The sequence below is a fragment of the Mixophyes fleayi genome, chromosome 4 (genome assembly GCF_038048845.1).
Source record: "Mixophyes fleayi isolate aMixFle1 chromosome 4, aMixFle1.hap1, whole genome shotgun sequence".
Lineage (NCBI taxonomy): Eukaryota > Metazoa > Chordata > Amphibia > Anura > Limnodynastidae > Mixophyes > Mixophyes fleayi.
The window spans coordinates 22,929,080-22,949,206 of record NC_134405.1 but is presented as its reverse complement, the minus strand read 5'-3'; the positions used below and the strand labels follow the sequence as shown (position 1 = coordinate 22,949,206).

General features: G+C 37.8%; 1 protein-coding gene across 1 annotated transcript in view; it reads left to right on the top strand.

Moving 5' to 3' along the window:
• The window catches only part of LOC142150558 (extracellular calcium-sensing receptor-like), a 44,624-nt gene that overhangs the window by 15,037 nt on the left and 9,460 nt on the right, over positions 1 to 20,127 (top strand). Inside the window, exons 3-6 of the mRNA XM_075205757.1 lie at positions 2,200 to 2,491; positions 4,089 to 4,919; positions 5,689 to 5,871; positions 19,459 to 19,582. Of these exons, the coding sequence (XP_075061858.1) occupies positions 2,200 to 2,491; positions 4,089 to 4,919; positions 5,689 to 5,871; positions 19,459 to 19,582 (1,430 nt within the window). The remainder of the gene's footprint in view (positions 1 to 2,199; positions 2,492 to 4,088; positions 4,920 to 5,688; positions 5,872 to 19,458; positions 19,583 to 20,127) is intronic.

Sequence of the window (20,127 nt, the reverse complement as noted above, 5' to 3'; positions counted from 1 at the left end):
CAACACCTTATACAAAATGCATCTGTTAGCAAAATCTGAAACATGTATATTTGTTGGCTTTAAGCAAAGATTGCACTTTATGGCTGTAATATGTTTAATGCCAGCTTAAGATAGTATTTCTGTTATTAGCTATCTATTGTAAATATGATTGATTGGTTTTATAAATTAATAATAAATAATAATAAAAAATGTTAATTAGAACATTTTCCAGTCTAATAATGAAAAAAACTTTTTTTTCATTTTAATAAATACTACTATAGGAGGTAAACAGGAGTAATAGGAGGTACACATGATTTTATGCAATTGCAGATTTTATGGTTGCATTTGCTGAAAATCTTGAAAATCAAATGTCGACATATTAGTGGTGCAGGCTGAATTGCAAAAAGATCATTTAGATGTACACAGTGGTTCAAGTGGAAATTTAGAAGTGGTGGAATGTAAAATGTAAGGGAATGGAAGTGAATGGAATTTAGCAGTTTTACAATAAAGGCAGCAGGAGAAGTAGTGGCATAGCCACTCTATATACCCCCAATTTTGACCACTGGATGTACATCTACATTCTCTTAAAGCTTATAAAAAATAATATACTTAGGAAACATTTTGGCTGTCGGGAAGCAAACCATATAGCCAGGGCCTTCTTAACAACATTATGGGCCCCCGGGCAAAGCAGTGCACTGGGGCCCCTATATATATAAAAAAAAAAGTTTTATATATATATATATATATATATATATATATGTATCACTTATTTTTACACAGTGGCAGGTGGGGATGAGCTGAGTGCGGAAAACAAAGGGTTATAGGGGATTTGAACATATGCTGCTTTATCTTATCAGAGGTGCTGTGAAATAATGCTCTAAATATCATTATTACAGTGTATGCACTATATGTATTAGACTTTTATACACGGGTAACCAATGCATCATTTATATCGCAAAGAAAAAGCAAAGCCGTCAGCGTCCCTTGAAATAATAATAACAAAAAAAACCTTAACTTACCCTATTCTCCGATGCGATCCTCTTCACTCTTCTTCCAAGTCCCTGCAGCGCGAAACTTTAATCAGCAGGCAGCAGGGGACTACTCCGTGCTGCGCTCCGCAATGGATGTCGGGTGGGCGTGATGACGTCATGCCTGACACACTGACGCACTGTGAGCGCCGCATGGAGGAGGAGACCAGGGAGGGAGCCGGATCGCCAGCTGACTGCAAGGTAAGTATTTTCTTCTTTTTTTAATTTTTTTGCAGGATTTTTTTTTTGCGCTGCATCTGACGGGCCCCCGGGCAACTGCCCATTGTGCCCAATGGAAAAGATGCCCCTGCATATAGCACAGCCAAAAGTCAGAAGTGCCTTGATGTTCTTCCCTGATTTGCTACACGATGGACCCTCCTAATTTAATTTTTATGTAAAAACTGGAAAGGCCAAACTCTTCCCCTAAACCGCATACTGTTTACATTCCACAATGCATACTGACTGCACAGCACAGATTTTTGGTTACATCACTCTTGGGACCACCTTTACTTCTCTAGAAGATGTATTTGCACCAAAATTCTTTTAAAAAGAATTTCAAACCTATAGGACCTGATTCATCTTCGAACGCAACATGTACGCAAGTTGTGTTTTAAACACAAGCAGAGAACTTGAGTGTACATGCTCCTGTATTCAAATCCAAGAGGGTCTCTAGATACATTTCCAATAGAATCTGTGTATGCTCTGCCTATGAGCAATAACAAGTCCCATCGGAACGCATGCAAAACAACATTGGAAAAGAAACTGCCAACTCATAATACTAAAATCATTAATAAAAATATGGGTTGTAATTTTTTAAATTTATTTATTTCATAAATACATAAATCAGGATGTTCTTAATACATACCATACATACAACATGTTTTTATAGTTTCTCTAACTTGCATACACATGTTCTGTGCAATCTAATTACATGCTAGTGGCATAAGTGTAGTTTTTAATACGAAGACGATACCATGACAGTCATCACTATCAATCGGCACTTGCCCTGTAGCTGGTGCAAATGCTCTGGCCAAAAGCATTACCAGTCACAATTTACTCCCTAAAATTAAATAGTCTTTGAGTATCATTCTCATTTTTGCTAGCAAATACCGTTAAAACTATATAATGTAATGTTAGCGAAAATTAAGGAACAAACGAAAATGCCTCATATAATCATTTATCTATCCTAAAGGTTCAGTTTGGACTTCTACCAACAGATTCTGTCTCTGATATACACCATTGAAGAGATCAACAGGGATCCCAATATGCTCTCAAATATAACATTAGGGTTCCAGATGTACGACACATGCATTATACCCCATTATGAACTACAAGGAGCTTTGGGATTCCTAACTGAGACCACCACATTCAGCTCCAACAGCTGGTGTAACACTAGACCATCTTTCAGTGCAGTTATTGGATCCACAGTTTCCGCAAACTCAATCATCTTGGCTCATGTTTTGGGGGTTTTCAGATACCCACAGGTAAAATGTTTATTTATTTTTAATAACCATCAAGTGATTACTATTATCAAAAATCCATCATGAATAACCATATACCCATGTAAATATGATCAATAGACAAAAGAAATGTTATCAATGCCAAAAAATAATACTTTGCATTGGTAACACATTTCTGGCCTCTGTTCCTGGGCTTCTTGATAGATGTGAATTTGAATTACAGTCAATTATTTTATGAACAGATGGTCATTCTCAGCATAGAGCCATTGGTATCCAAAGCGGCTCCACTTGAATAATTTTCTTAAAGGGCAATTCCATCAAGAACTGAATATTACATTTTGAGTGGAATACCTAAGAGCAACCTGGTATTAATAGGTACCAGGTTTCCTAGGGTCTAGCATTCAGGCTATGTTTTGGGTCTTCTGAGATCTTCCATACACCTGCTTCAGCAGCATTCACTTCTTCTACATTTAAATCGATGTAAGATCTACTATGATTTAATGTACCCTAAATCCTACAGGCTCCTCTTCAATGTTTAGATAAGATAAATAGGCGATAACATTGAAGAACAAGAAAATAAACAGCACATAATCAGACCCGAGACCGCCTAGTAGTCTACTTGTGATATCTTCAGGCTCTTAATGGGTAAAGCTTCTGACACCTACAGTATACCCTCTACTCACAACAAATATGATAGCCTTCTATTTTCTTACTAACTTATTTAATTTCAAATATTGCTCCTCTACTCCACTATAACAAAGATGGAGTCACATTGATTAGAAGCTTCAGCAGCTAATAAATCTGGGAGGTTTTCTTTGATATTGAGGATACCCTGTTCTCCTGCTCTCTCTGGAGCACTTGAGGAAACCTTGGTTTCCTATGAATGTGTTACTTCAGTGAAAACAGATACTGCCTACAGGAAAGTTTATCCAAGTTGGTTTTGTATTTCACATATTAGGGTTGGTTGTAATTGTCACATAAAGGTTTTTTCCACAATTCCACAGTGTTTTGTCAAAATTTTCAACAAAAAAGCTGCAATTAACATATTGTAACATAGCATATCTTGTTATCGGGTTATTTTCTGTGCAGTCAATGCTTTAAAGTGACCTAATCAATAAGTAAAATGGCAAAAAGCAGATTAAGCACTTTCGAATAGAATATAGGGGTTGTTGCAGAGCAATCCTATGATTCCACAGTGCTTTAAAAGGTGGCAAAATTGCTAGTTCGAAACAAACATGATTCATATGTAATTCTTTAACCAGGTGTTTCTAACTATTCTTATATGTACCTCCAGGTGTACTTAACACAGACTCAAGGGGTTTAAGTTTGTTACATTAGGAACAAACTCATTTTTAATGTGTTAATGAAGACAAAACACATACAAAGTAATTACACTTGGTATATTGTATACATATATATATATAGATGTAAGGTTGTGTTTGGTATACAGGTATAGCTATTAGGGGAACATGGAATAAACTTACACACATTAAGTGGCATGCTGAATAAACTGGCACATTTTAAGGGGTTAGTTACTTATTATAATGGTAGTAATAACAAATGTGTTATGATTTGCATTGACATAGTATGACTTATATAATATCACTGTTCTTACTTTCAGATCAGTCCAATTTCAAGTGTTTCTCTACTGAGTAACCAGAAAATGTTTCCATCTTTCTTCAGGGCTGTTCCAAGTGATAAATTGCAGTCTGTGGGGCTGGCTCAGCTTGTTTTGAGCTTTGGTTGGACCTGGATTGGTCTTGTAGCTGTCGACAATGATTATGGTCTTCTGGGAATTCAGCCAATAAAAGAAGAGATAATCAAGGCTGGAGCATGTGTCGCTTTTACTGAATATATTCGTCTCGGTCAACCAAATCGCAATGCTCCACAGATAGTCAAGGTTATTAAGGAGTCAACAGCTAAGGTTGTTGTTGTATTCTGCATTGATGTTGATTTTATTCCTGTTGTGAATGAACTGTTGAAACAGAACATCACAGGGAGAATTTTTATTGGAAATGGAGGTTGGTGCAGGTCCATCTTATTATCAACAAGAAATTATTTTCAGGTGTTATCTGGAACTCTTGGTTTAACTGTTAAAACTTATGTGGTCCCAGGTTTAAGTCAGTTCCTCACCAAGATACATCCCTCTGAGTCTATGGGGGAGAACTGGTTGAACTTGTATTGGGAGAAAGTATTCACTTGCAAATTCCTTTATGGGAAAAACTTTACTGGTTCCTTGAAGTCCCCAGTAAAAGAATGCACAGGAGAGGAAAGTTTAGATGATGTTAAGAACAGCTCCACCTACATCACCAGCTTAAGATATTGTTATTACACATATTTGTCTGTAAATGTTTTGGCTAAAGCTTTGGAAGACCTGAAAAGTTGCAAGGAGGGTGAAGGGCCATTCTCTCATGGAACCTGTGCAGACATTTGGAATTTCAAACCTTGGCAGGTAATATAATGCCTAAATATAGGAGTATAATATAAATGCAATGCCTATTTATGAAGCGTTAAACCATGCAGAAACAACTTTTTTAAGTATAATGGTAATTTAAGAAAAGCCTAATACAGGAGAAATCTCCTCCATTAGGCAAAGTAACGCACAACCCAGCAGCCCCCATAATATTCAAAAGGGAGTGCTTCAATAAGCTCAGCATTTCGTAGCTTGAACCCCATGGCTTTAGCCTTTTGAAGATGGCTTAGCCATTCAATCCTGTGGGGAGAGCATCGCAGGAGAGGAATTTTTTGATCCATCACAGACAGCCTTGGTGCTTTTCCCTGCGCTGTTTAACGTAAATGGGAAGTGCACATGTGTAACTTGGAGTCTTCATTAGAAAAGAGTCATTCCTGGGACAGCCTCCTATAGAATATGCTGTCCCAACATGACTTTTATACTAAATTATCCCTAAAAGTAATCTGTCATCGTTGCAATGACAGATGATACTTAACAGAGCAAAGAGCAGAACATTTTTAAATAGATCCCTAAGTCTTATATAAATGTATATAATAGTTGTATAAAATGAAACAAGAGAGCTAATTTCATTCTATAGAATATTCTTAAAAATTGTATCCTAGTATCTCATTTACTTGAAACAAATAAAATGTGAAACCACTTTTGCCTTTGTTTCTATGGCAATGTGATTGTGTACTTTATATTAACTTATTATTTTGATTACTATTACTGTCAACAAATGATTTTCTTCTTCTCCCACTCTTCACAGCTCACACACTATATTAGGAAAGTCATATTCACACCAGTAGTCTATAATGTTGTGAACTGGCAACTGAGTCCGGAAGGAACTGTGGAGAAAATTCAGATCGGCAATTATAGTCCTACAGCAATTCCTGATCAAGCTCTGACCATCAACTCAAGTCTGTTGCTGTGGCCTATGGGTGGTCAACAGGTGAGATGTCAAATGAAACTCCTGTCCATCTGTGCAGAAATAGTCTTAATTATATGTTTATCTGCAGATCTTCTATGTAAATGGTACTGAATGTAAATGAATCAAGCAGTATGGGTTAAAGGGATATGCCACTATCTTCTATTTGAAATTATCAAGTACAACAAATGTGCACATTGGATAAACTGCATAGTTTTAAGACTCTTACCTGGTTAGCATTTTGTTAGGTATGCACTAACTGGCCGATTCTTAGCATCCATGTAGAGTTGTCTCTATATTCATACATATACATTTCCAAGTCCATTAATGTCTACAAAGAAAGCTGTTTTATAACTCAAACTGTAATGATGTTTGAGAAATTAATATACACATATAACATACAAATTTTATCATGAATAATCAATATGTTTACTCTTTGAAAGACACTTTTCATTGTATTGTTTTCAGTCTGTTCAAATAGTTCCCAGTTTTTTTCGTAAATTATGAATGTTTTCCTTCATATATAAGAAAGCAAGCACTAGATGTTATATAAAGTAGGGAATACCTCAGCCATCAGGCAACTGATGATGGTCTCATTGTAGGATAGTAACACAGTTTATTTGTATTGTGCCTTTTTTTTTTAAATAATCACAATTGCTTTTGGGATAATTAACCACCACTCCTTATAGAGAATAAATGGAATAGCAAAAGATATTTGTATATATAAAAGTGTAGTTTTTGCAACTGTCAGTCCTTGAATATAGTTAAAAACAAAGATAAACAAATTCACCTTTATAAATGGCTAGCTAAAGTACCCAGCAGGTTTAAGTTATTAATGAGTTGGATGTAGCTGTCAACATTTTAAAAATAATTAACAGCTAAGATGTCATCGAAATCCATCCAGTGGAAAGCCCAGAACAGGAATTCTGTGTCAAGGTTCAGCCCAGCATACACCAAAGGGATGTGTGACCGGCATCCCAAACACTCCATTAGGCTTTCCAGACCAATTGCCACCCCTTTATGGAGTTTTCATCCAAATCCATCCAATGAAAGATCCAGAACAGGCTTTCCGTTTCAAAATTTTGCCTTGCGTACAACAACGGGAGGTCCGACCGGAACTTCATTAGGCATCCCAGACAAATTGCCACCCCTCTGTGAAGTTTCCATCTAAATCCACCCGTGGAAGAGCCAGAAGAGGCTTCCTGGGTCAAAGTTCTGCCCAATGGACAGCAACAGGAGGTCCGACCAGGAACCTAACTCCCCTAAAATCTGGCCAATATCCAACTAGACCACCTTGTGTTAGTTTCATCCCAACCGATGCAGGGGTGTCCTAATGCATAACCAGACAGACAAACAGACTAATGAATTTTCTATATAAGCCAAGCAGGGTCACCCGGCGTTGTGCGGGTCTGATTTGGAATGTGTAGTAGTTTTTTTAAATAGTAGCAAAGTATTTGGTAAATAGACCAAAAATGCTATTTAGAAAATAAACAAAAGCTGTGATTAGTGAAATAAAATAAAATTTGAAGTAAACCACATTTTATTTCAGTAAAATAAAAACATTTTTTTTGTGACTATATTTAATAATTAACAAACTTTATAGTTAATACTTTTCTTATTACAATAATTATTTTATAAAAAAAAGTAACAGCATTGTGATTATGTCGTGTTGTTGCGAGGTTTCCTTCTAACAGTCAAACAATTGTTTACAACCAAAAAATTATATTTTCAATATTTGTTGCTCTGTTGCTTTATCGCATTGTCGCATTGTCGTTATGTGGTGTAATAGCTTACTTTTCAATACTAGATAACTATGTAAGATTTTGCAGATTTAACTTGAGAGCTGTGGAGGATATTTGCCCAGCAAATAAACAAAAATACAAATTACCTAGCTTCTTCTTTTTTTATATATACATAAAATAGATTTAACAAATTTCTTAAATAAGATAATTTGAATGAAAAGAGGGGGGAGGGGGGTGTCTGAAATACTAGACAGTGTGGGAAAACCCCTTATACTATAAATAGACATTGCGACTGTGCTAAGTTCATTGCGTATCGGAGCTTGTACACTGTATATGCTGTTTCTGCGGCATCTGTCTTTTATTTATTTTTTTAACCAAGCATGTTCCGGGGATCCTGCTGGGCTGCAGATAAGAAGACTGCAATCGACAAGAGGGACCTCCTGGCCAGAAGAACTGAAGATTTTTACAAGCATGGACTTTTGTAATACAAATTTATTTATGGACTTTACAAGCAGGGACTTTGGATTTACAAATTTATTTGGACATAGACAAAGAAGAAGAATTCAGATTGGTGAGTATTTTGGGGTTTTCTTATTTTTAATAAATTTATATTATATGAATGAGGGTGTGTATTGTATTTATTGTTTTTTTTTATTATTATTATTAATTTTTATTTATAAGGCGCCACATGGTGTCCGTAGCGTCGTACAGGGACAAACGAATTACAATACAATGGGAGACAGCACAGTACAGTAAACAGTAAGCACAATAACTCAGTAAGCTCAATGCACAGCTAGAGAGGGCAGGGAAGGGGGAGGGAGGATCCGCAAACGACGGGGCCCAAGAAGGAGGGCACGGAAGACAAGGAGACCCCCAGGAGGAAGAGGGAGCGAGAGTGGACGGGGGGTGGTGGTATTATTTTTAATAAAATGTGGTTAAAAACAGAGAGTTGTGGTTTATTTAACATTTGGTTTTGTGAAACTACAGGTCTAAGCCAGCCCTGGGTGTAAGGGCATGTTGGAACTTGTGGTTCTCCAAGTGCTAGCATGCCCTGGCTGCCATGGGTATGCTGGTGCTTGTAGATATACAAGCATTAGCATGCCTACATTGTTTATGGCTGGCTGGGATTTGCAGTTTTTTTTTCACTTAATTTTTGTCGTTATTACCCTAGTGCTATCATTATCATTGTCATTATGGCAGGGGGACCCCTGTCGCGTTTTCCCCTGCTATAGTGCCACCAACCCTGGCTGGGTTGCCTAGTGCTGGTTATGTGAAAATCGGGGGGACTCTACGCAAATTTTTCCCCGATTTTCACGCAACCAGCAGTAGGCTGGCAGCACTAGGTTTAATAGTGGCCAGCCAGGGGGACCCCTTCACTTTTGTTAAAAATCTTTTATCTATTTTTAAACTTTTGACAGCCGTAATACCTCCGGCTCTTTAGACAGACAGTGTAACTGTGATGTATTTACTCATCTCACAGCTAGGACAAACAGGGAGAGTTAGCTAAACATGGGAGTGATTGTTATTGCAGCAAATTGCCAGAGCTGACCAGCGATTTTGAAGTTCGGTGTAAAAATCACAGTTTAATACATCTGGCGGCTTGGGGACTAAAATCGCGGGTTATCACCATCAATTTCCCACGATTTTAGATCGCTGAAAAATCGGACCTTGATACATTTACCCTCAGGAGTGAATCATGCATGAAAGTAGAGAAGTAGAGAAACACATAGAAGGCGCAAAATACAGATACACAAATATACAGTATATGGAACTCCATACAGATATATACATCACATACAAAGATACATATATTGATATGAGACATATTATATATAGAGATACATATATACACATATTAATAAACACACAGAGAGATAAAACTATCATCACTCATATAAATACACATTCACTCAGAAGATCAATATACAAGGAAAGGGAGACGGGGACAATGAGACATATGACCATGTTTTAGTATTCTTTATACATTCTATGAGGTCTTTGCTCTGTTAGGTTAATAGTATCTTTATTTTCTCTTGCTTGTGAAAAGCCCAGGAGGATCCCAGTTACTTTGTGTCATGACAAGACCAACCTGGGTAAGGAAAAACACATAGGTGTGAAAGGGATAATCAAAGCAAAACCACTCAATATCTCAAAAATTTAAAATAACTCTAAAATGACATATCACATTCACTATTAAAACACTCAGTCCTAATAAATAATATTTAGTACAAGTGCTGACGCTCTTAGGAAGACTTCAGTTACTCCCTGAGTGTCTTTTGTTTGTCCAAGCTATGTAACGTAATATCCAGAGATTTTCTGGTATACTATAAATGGTATAACTTTTTTTCTAGAGCATAGCAAAGATTTGATATTCATTCCAATAAATAAAGTATGAATTTCTGCACAAATGCAAAGTTTAATGGTAACAAAAGATTACTTACCTGATCTCTGATGGTTCAATCCCAACAGCTGGTAGGCTCCAAGTGCAGGTTCTAGGCTGAGCAATCACCAAAAACTGGAGATCCTCCATTGCTTGACCAAGCAGAGAGCCAAGGATTAATCCAGTAAACTAAGGCTTAATCCGGTAAACATAATCCACAATCAGACAGGGTCAGTACACAGTGAGGCAATATACAGTATAATAAGCAAGGTTCCAAGGGTTAATCTAATAAGCGTAGCCAAGTAGTCAGAGAATGTCAGTGCACAGGTTATCAGAAGCAAGCAAGTTAACAGGGATCAAGGAGAAGGAAACTGGGAATAAACAATTATGTAGCAATTGCTGTATTGAGGAGGAGTCTCATTATTAGTACAGGCTAGGTGCGGCTAGTCCAGAAGTCTACGCATGCTCATGATTCCAGGAAGCATTATCCAGAGACACGTATAAGTAAAAGCAATGTCTTGCTCTTAGATGTTGGACAACAGCTGTAAAGTACCGAGAATAGCACAGATGGGAAAGCCATGAGAAAAGGCTTGACTGAACAGGAAAGGTACAGCATACCAGGGAAACATAGGAAACATGATTATGTTATATTGATACATTATCACAAGAGCTTCGTTATGGGGCAGGTATCTATTGTTGACACATCTCTAAGTATTGTTACAATGTATCTCTGCCTATAAGCAATATGCCTGCCCTGATAAGTACCACAACTGCACTTTTTAGCTGTGGGTTATGCAAGTATAGTTGACTGGCAATCTGTGGCCGCAGGTCTATATATATTTATATATATATATATATATTTATATATATATATATATATATATATATATATATATATATATATATATGTTTATATATCTACTGTATTTCAGCGGATTAGTCCTGCACTGTTCCAAGGTACCATCTGTAAGCAGTATGTGCTCTCCTATACTTACCTATCACACTAAGATCTCTTAATGCTCCTGCATCCAGATATATCAGTGTTTATATATACAGGCCCGGCGCTCCCATTAGGCAAGGTTAGGCACTTGCCTAGAGTGCCGGGCTCTGGAGGGCCCCTGGAGGGCGCCTTAGAAATAAAATTACTTTAAAACTGTGCGGCGACCGCTGACCATACCTTTCACGGCCGCCGCACAGCTTCCGATAAATCCACGGGGAGGGGGGAAGGGGCTATGGATCACCATCGCCGCCTCTCTGCTCCGTCTCCTCCCCTCCACTCACTGACTGTCGGGCGTGACATCATCATCACGGCCCGACAGTGTCAGTGAGTGGAGGGGAGGAGATGGAGCAGAGAGGCGGCGGTGTTGAGGCAAGGTAAGGAAAGACGTGGGGAGGAGGGAGGAGGGCGCCGATTTTTAAAGTGTGCCGGGGGGGGGGGGGCGATTTTGGCAGTGCGCCTAGGGTGCCAAGGACCCTAGCACCGGCCCTGTATATGTATATAAATATATATATATATATATATATAACTCAACATACTTTAACCCCTAGATACACAGAGTATTTTCATTTGTTATCTAAAATAGCTCATATCTTTGGGAGGGACCATGTTCCCATTAATTTAAAATGTTCCTAATTATCCTATTTAGCATATGATAATGACATTTTGTTTTATGCTTGATAGCAAATGTAGCGTATTGTTGTGTCTGTCTTATGTATAGTGTCGGGGTACCAAGGCATGGTGCCCTCATTATCGATCTCTGATAACCTGATTTCCTATGTGGTATTTTGCTGTTGACAGCAGAGTGAAGAAGTGAAACACAAACATGGTGTTGCAGTTTCAAAATCAGCTCTGAGGGTCTTTGCAGACTGGCCCCTTATTTATACATAGGGTCCAGCATTAACTGGTTAACAAGTACATATAAGGAATTTTTGCTTGATAGGGGTTATTTCATTTACATGAGGTACATACTTTTTGAGTTTGATTATAATATGTTGGTACCAGAGTCATGGCCTGATTAACCATTTTTCTAAAGTTACAGGACAAATAACATTTCCATAAAATCAACAGGATCAAAACCACTATTATTACCAGTATTGGATGGAGCATTACCTTAAAAATACCTGTTGCATTGGGGGAATTACCTGTGAACGCATCCCACCAATGGTGTTGCAGATTATCTTTTAATTGATGAGCTACATATTTTAATTCCTGTGCTTCTATTATTGTCTGCATTTGTGCATGATTAGCTGAATAGTTTACCTGTGCCAAATGTTCTGCCAGACGCTGGGTGTTGTTTATAGCATTGATTATCCCCTGAAGATTAATAGTCAAGTTATAGGAGGGTAGTTTAATTGGATCAATTGCTGATATATATTGTCTTTCCTATCCTTATAGAATATACAAGTCTTATTTCTCCATATTAGATGAGTAACATCTTGGATACATTCTGAAAATGGATTAGTCAAGTTATACATTTCTATAGTTTGTTTATCATGGGTTACTAAGCACACTATTTGTGGTGCTACTTCTATAAACATATAATTTCTCCAGTCATGGAGCTCCCAATTACAGACACTAGTTGGATGTTCTAGCTTACAAGGTTCATAAACTTGAGTGTTTTGAGAGCACACTATTCCATTATCTGTATTTGAACACAATCCTAAGTTATGTGTGTTGTTGTTATCATCTATATATTCCCCTTTTATCTGCGGGGTCCATAATTGTGTTCCACCGACCTGGGCATAGAGTGGGACAGGCAATATGAGGAATTTACACATTATTCCGGTCCTCAGTATACTGTATGTCTGAAAACTTCCTATGCACCAGTTTTCTGTACACTTCACACCCATTCCATCGGTTTGAATCCATAGCTGCGTAATTACATTAAACATATTTCTATATACCAGTTCATTGTTAGTCATTTACTGTTACTAGTGCTATGCACATTATCACACAGAAAGGATTCATTTTCACAGTCAGTTTTTTTCAGTGAGACGCGTGGACCCAGGTGTTTCTTCCTCCTAACTTAACAGAAGTGGGAGTAGTCAAGACCACTTGATATGGACCATCAAATCTGGGTTCCAAAGTTTTCCTCATGTGCCTTTTTAGGTAGACCAAATCTCCTGGTTGCAAGGCATGGGTTCCTGTATCATTATTTGGATCTGGAATGGAGGAGAAAACTTGAGAGTGCACATTAGTCATTATCTTTGTAAGCTGTATTAAATAATCAGTTAGATCTGCATAATTATGTTGCAATTGCTGAGGAAAATAACACCCTGTCTTGCCCCCCCCAAACAATATTTCATAAGGGAACAACTTATGCTTCTTTCCTGGTATTGTTCTAACTGAATATAGAGCTAAAGGTAGACAATCTACCCAGGTTTTTCCTGTTTCTGCAATCATTTTCTGTTTTTTTTGTTTTTTTATTTAATGTGCCATTCAATCTTTACACTTTTCCACTTGCCTGAGGCCTAAAGGGGGGTATGCAAGGCTTGCTGTATCCCCATATCCTTCATTATATTTTGCATTACTTCACTTATCAGTTTTTTTGGCAGTGTTTTTAGCTGTTGCCTTAAGCTGGGTACAATGGCTTTGGTGTGTTCTTCTGTGGTGTTTTCACTACCTGACCTGGATTGTAGTCTCTGCATATGACACAGGCTGCTGCATATGCCGTAGCTGCAGCATTGAATCCTGGTGCTATCCAATGTCCTAAGACAATATTGGTCATAGCTTCTTTAGAATTGTGGACCAGGCCATGTGCCAATTGAGTCATCATAGGGTATAGGCTTCTGGGCAGACAATACTTATTATCTGTTCTCCAGAGCCCTCCCTGACATGTAGCACCTTCCTTTTCCCAGGCTTTTTTTTTTTTGTCTATTGAGGAGACTTGTTCCTGGAACTTTTGCAGTATGTCAAGGGTTACAGGCTCTACAGGGTTTTCACCCTGTGTCACATGACAGACCTGCACCCTGGGCATAAGGGCTGACTGTTTAGCAGAAGCATATGCCTTGGCATTTCCTATAGCCTCCTTAGTCTTTTCTTTATTGTGTGCCTGGACTTTCAATATATCTACCTTTCTAGGTAGCTGCAGAGCTCTAAACAGAGCCCTTATCTGTTCTGCATGCTTGATAGGTTTTCCTGCTGACCCCACAAAATCCCTGCTCTTCCATATTGGCCCAAAGTCATGGGCCACGCCATATGCGTACCTGGAGTCTGTGTATATGATAGCTGTTTGTTTTTCTGCCATTGTCACATTTTCTAACTCCTTCATTTCTAGTTTCATTAGTTCAGCACAGTCATGTGACTCAGAAAAGGAATACATTTTTGTGTGTATTTTGTCTGGTACTGATACATTTCTCACTTTCTGATTCATCAAGGGTGGGTAGGTCCATGGGTAGGTCCCCACCCACCTCTCTCCCCTCTGCTGAATCTGCTTTAACTGGGAACAGTGTAACAGAATTCAAAACTGTGCACTTTTTAATTGTTACATGTGTGGGACTTAATAATGATACCTCGTACTTAGTGAGCCTTGCTGTGGACAGATGCTTTGTTCTTGCTTGGTTTAGTATTTCTGTAACTGCATGTGGGACCTGTATGGTTAATGGATGGTCTAGTACTATGTCTGCCACTTTATCTTTTAGCAAAGCTGCAGCTGCCAATGCCCTTAATTCCTTGGTATTTTGTGGTGGCTTTACCTACTGGATTGCAGTTATCCTGTCCTGTGTGAGGTGTCTGGTACCTTGCGAGATGCAATGTCCTAAAAATATTATCTTACTCTGCGCTGCTTGTATTTTGTGGGTGATACCTTGATATATTGCTGCCCTAAAAGGTTAACTAATGATGTAGTCTCTTCCTGACACCCCTCATTCGTTTTGCAACATGGTAATAAGTAATCTACATATTAGAAGAGTGTCTTGTTTTTATTCAACAGCTGCTGGAGTCTGTTCTAGTAATTGTGTACAATGTATTAAACACCTCTGTAACCACAAGTCCCCAGAACCTACAGTTTTTTGGGGTTTTTTTTGCTACTCCAGCAGGACTAGCTACTTCATTTATTTAAATCTGTGAAATAGCCTGTGTCACTGAATCTCCTGCTGCTGCATCCGACATATCGCTGTATGCGGGTGGGGCAGGAGGTTCTTTTGGTTTCAATTCACCTGGTCTAGGGGTCTGACATTAAATCACACACAAATGTTCACCTAACATTCTCTCAGCTGAATATACTTTCAGCAGGCATACAATTATCCATAGAGAAAACCCCAAAAAAGAAATCATTTACATCTACAATAGACCTAACGACCTAGCTGGAATCCTAATATTGTACCACAAGTCAAATTACTAACAAAAATCCCTTCAAATCAATATCCAGAAATGTGGTAAAATTATACTAATACAAGTTTAAAAATGGAAAAGCAGAAAAGATTATTCTTTCAGTAATCCACAAAACACTCTTTCTTGCTAAAAGAGGAAGAAAAAGATAAATATAACTGATATGTTACAGCATACAGTTGTGGAACTACAAGTCCCAGCATTCAATTAACTTCAGCTTGTTATTAGGTTGTTACCACTGCAGAGATATTTTAATTACTCTTGAATTACTGAAGCACACGTGAAAACCTCTTTTCTATCAACCACATATATTGTCAAATAAATCCTTCTCTTTACACTGAACACTGAACAAACTGGGGAGAGAATCTGCAACTTCATTCCCCCACTGCTCATATCCCCCCTTCCTTTCTCAACACACTGAAGTCTTTTACACAGAATAGGAAGGGGGAAGACATTCCATTCTCTGTCTCTCACTCACAGGTAGTAAGACAGAAACAAAACAAAAAACTAAAAAATATGCACAATGTGTAATTTGTCTTTTCTTTTTCCTAATTCATTTTGTACAACCAATATAAAAAGTATTATATCTGGCGCAAAAGAGAATATATGAAAAATAAGACTGCAGCTAGACGTGGGATAGTGAATTCCCACAATAAATACACAAGCACAAAAAGAATAGTCCAGTGCAATTCTCAAGTTCCAATAGCCAAAAAAAATGACCCACTGAATTTAAAAGGCTTTCTCGAATTTCTACCAGCACAAATACTGTTAACTCTAAATCCTTCAGTGGCTAATTTAAATATTATTGTACACTTTTCTTCAACAGCAGATATATAAAGCAATATGTCAAAATATAACAAATACAAACAATAAATCTTACCAGAACTAAAAGGGTGAGTATTCTTGAACCTTCACATCAAACTGATGAATCTTAGAAGACACAGAAATAACAACAACCTTTTTAGAGCAGAATAAAACTTCTACCCACCGCGGTTTTGTCGTTCCTAGTTCTGCCTCTCCCCGACTCCTTCACAGTTTTTCAGGAAGATTTTCGAAACTCACTGAGGCCTCTAAGTATGTTAATGGCAATAGACCTTTTGCCACCAGTAAAATCCCTTCTAATTCAGGTGTACGGTGCACACTGGTGAATTGATCTGAGACTCACACTGTTGTCTGGATTAATCAGTTCTGTTTTACTGAAACTAGTATACTAATATTTATACATAAAACATGGCATACCCTCTTGTGGTTACATACTATAATAATAAACAAAATCCTTTTAATTGTAGCTATGACCTGCAATCAATTGAACAAAGACATCTGTAAATCTTTCTCACTTAGAGCAGGACAGACAGCTTATCTTGCTTATCTTTACTGAAAGTGAGTTATATCTAAGTTTTTGAAGCATAACCGCTCATCCTTTAAATCTGTTAATCCAAATGGAATTTCTTTACCTATGAAGGTCTGTAGTTAGTCATTTTTAACTAATTGACTTCTACATTAACTTTGAAAGCTATATATTGCTTAATTAAAACTATCATAATTTCTTTTACAGGGGGTAGTTGTCCTGACGTCCCTTCTAATGGGTGACTATGTGGGTCTGATGGTGCACTTGGGGGTGGCTGAGTAGGAGGCAAGTTTACAGCTGTATGTCCCTGGATGTCTTCTAACATCTCCTCCTTTACCATTTGTTCTTGTTCTATTTGACTACATGCCCTTACCCATGCTGATACTTGGTGTGCTTTATTATTCCTAGTAATCCATATACTATATTCTTTCTGAAAATCTGGCAATCCTGCCTTCCTAAAGATGATATGGATTTCTCTAACAGCCACAATACCTTCTCTTTCCTTAACTAGATCTGCAGGAGTGTATGATGTCTGTACCATCATACCTTTACTGCCCTGGGCCCCCATTACTGCAGTTTTGGGAATACTGGCCCCTAGTGTGCCTGAGAAGTGACTGTTAATCTAACTTTATACACCTTTACAATTAAATCCTGTTATGGATTGGTTGATCAACTTGGGTACATACTTTACTGATATTTTATTAATTATTGGACATGTAAGTGGCCCTATCCTTCTAATGTTTTCTGGCAAAAAAAATTATATATTTGCCACCATCCCAATCCTATTTGGGTTTTTAGATAGTTTGGACAACCGTGACTTCCAACTATTGCTGTATATATCGATGGATTAAAAATTCTCTCCTTATGTTTACCATATGTTACTGAACAATCAGTGTCAGTTCCTATCACCGCTATCAATTTACTAGTTTGTATCGTCAATGCCTTTTGAATTATAACAACACATTTACAGTCTGGACAGCTAAGATTTTTTTCTGACATTTATACTCCCCACAGCATGTCTCTGATTCCCTCAGCTCCCTTTGATGTTTTTATGAAACAATATATTAATACTAGTACAATTATTACTATTAAAATAATTTCACCAATACACTCAGCTATTTATTCTGAAGGTGTCATCTAATCTTTCTTAAGAAATTCTACAATAGACAATAGACAGTAGACAGTAAACAGACCTATCCTCCGACCTCAGGCGCCCCTTAACAGAGGGGCGGAGGACCCTTACCATAAAAAGTAAGCAACCTTTCTGCACTTTTACCGTGTTACTCAGTTGTTACTTCTTTCAACCTCTAAGAGAGCTGAGGACCCTTGTAGACTGAGAGCTAGCCCAGTGATCACACGTTACACAAAACAAGGTCAAGCCTCAGTTGCATGTGCAAGGTACGGTCTTTGATCAGATCAGTCTTTTCAAGGTTATGTTGTCCCCTTATACATCTCTTATCAGTACAATACAATATCACTCAATCTTTACAGGAGCGAAGGATTCTTATTATGACCTCTCAAACCCAAAGACAATCATCTACACAGAACAAGGCGAGGTCTCCGCAACAAGTATAGAGGAATGCCTTTGATTATCGAGGTCAATTAATAAGTTATGTATTTGCATCCTTTGATATACATCCTGTATCGACACAAACACATACATTCACTTATCTATTTTTCACAAAAAACAAATATATCAGGAAAACAGAGTATTCAGTAATTGTTCAAATACCCGTTATACCATCCCCTACTGAACCCCACTTTATATCTTACAGGAAGAGCAGATAGAGTAGAGAGGTGCAATTGCACAAAACTTGAACTACTCACTGCACGGATTTGTCTGCTGTTCCTGAAGATTGAGGAGGTCTTTGGTCAGTCCTGGGCTGGTATGTTGAGTATCCCGGACGAGCCCCCAGAAAATGTCGGGGTACCAAGGCATGGTGCCCTCATTATCGATCTCTGATAACCTGATTTCCTATGTGGTATTTTGCTGTCGACAGCAGAGTGAAGAAGTGAAACACAAACATCGTGTTGCAGTTTCAAAATCAGCTCTGAGGGTCTTTGCAGACTGGCCCTTTATTTATACATAGGGTCCAGCATTAACTGGTTAACAAGTACATATAATGAATTCTCTTTAGCTCAGCAAATATTTCTTTGCAACAATAATACATAAAAGGCAACATCCTTTGTTCAGCATTACTTGCTTTTCCTGCCGGCCGTTTCCTTCAGTCTGGCATCCTGCTATTGTCTGTTCTATAGGAAATACTTCTTTTTCTTCAAGGTGTTGTCCTGCATCTGTAGTATATAGTATTGTAAGGCATTTCACACATATATTTGAACATCTTAATAACAATTAATTATTTTATACCCTCAAAATAGTACACATGCAGCCTTGATGGGCCAATTCAATCCATAGAGTCCTGTGTGCAATCCTGTCTGCCAGTATAAATGTCCACTTCTGTCTCTGGTTTTTTTACAAATGCACAGCTCTTGGGTGAATCAAGTAGAGGGTGGACGATGTTCATAAAATGCTCAGCAAACAATAGTTCCCATATAACCCTAAAATGTTTTTGTTAAATAAACTGTTGTTGTGCATACATGAATTAGAATGTAACTAGAATGTTTATAGAGCTTCTGTTATTAATAGTAAAGTTAACAATGTTACCATAACCGAACAGATGGCACAAATGAGTTATCTACACTGCTAGTTATTTTTTATTGTTTGTTTCTTCTAGACCTGTACAGTAAAATGCCTTTAAAAAAAGCAACAGAAAAATATCAATAATATAATAATATGACATATTACCCCCAGGTCCCTCTCTCGGTCTGCAGTGAGAGTTGTCCTCCAGGATTCAGGAAGGCTGCTAGAACAGGAAAACCTGTCTGCTGCTTTGATTGTGTCCAATGTCTACAAGGAGAAATATCTAACCAGACAGGCAAGTCAAGGACGTTCTTATGTACCCAGAGGAAGTGTTCTAAGTGGTGTTTTACATAGTGCTATGCCATACCAAAAACTCCTGCTGCCTTCATTGTAAAACTATCAAATTCCATTCACTTACATTCCCATTGCATTATTTATACCGCCACTTCTAAATTTATTATTTTTATCTCAGAGATAGAAGAGACATTGGAACTGAGGCGTAAATCTGGAGGTGACAGTAGGGCAGCGAAAGACTTCAATTATCAACTATAAATCTGTTCATTACTGACAGAAATCAGCAGAAGGTGGAAAGCCCTCGGTCTGACACAGCTGTTGTGATTGCGGTTGTCGAGCCCAAAGTGAAATGGCTCCATCTTTTTGCTAGTTTATATACATTCATTTATTTATTGATAGATAAACTTGGCATTCAATGTAGTGGTCATGCCCATGATGGCTCTGGGAAATGCACCAAGTCAATTAATATCAGTTCCACTAACACATCTGGCATGTATATTGTGGCACTTGATGAGCAACATTTTCAAAACTGTTCAATTGATTATT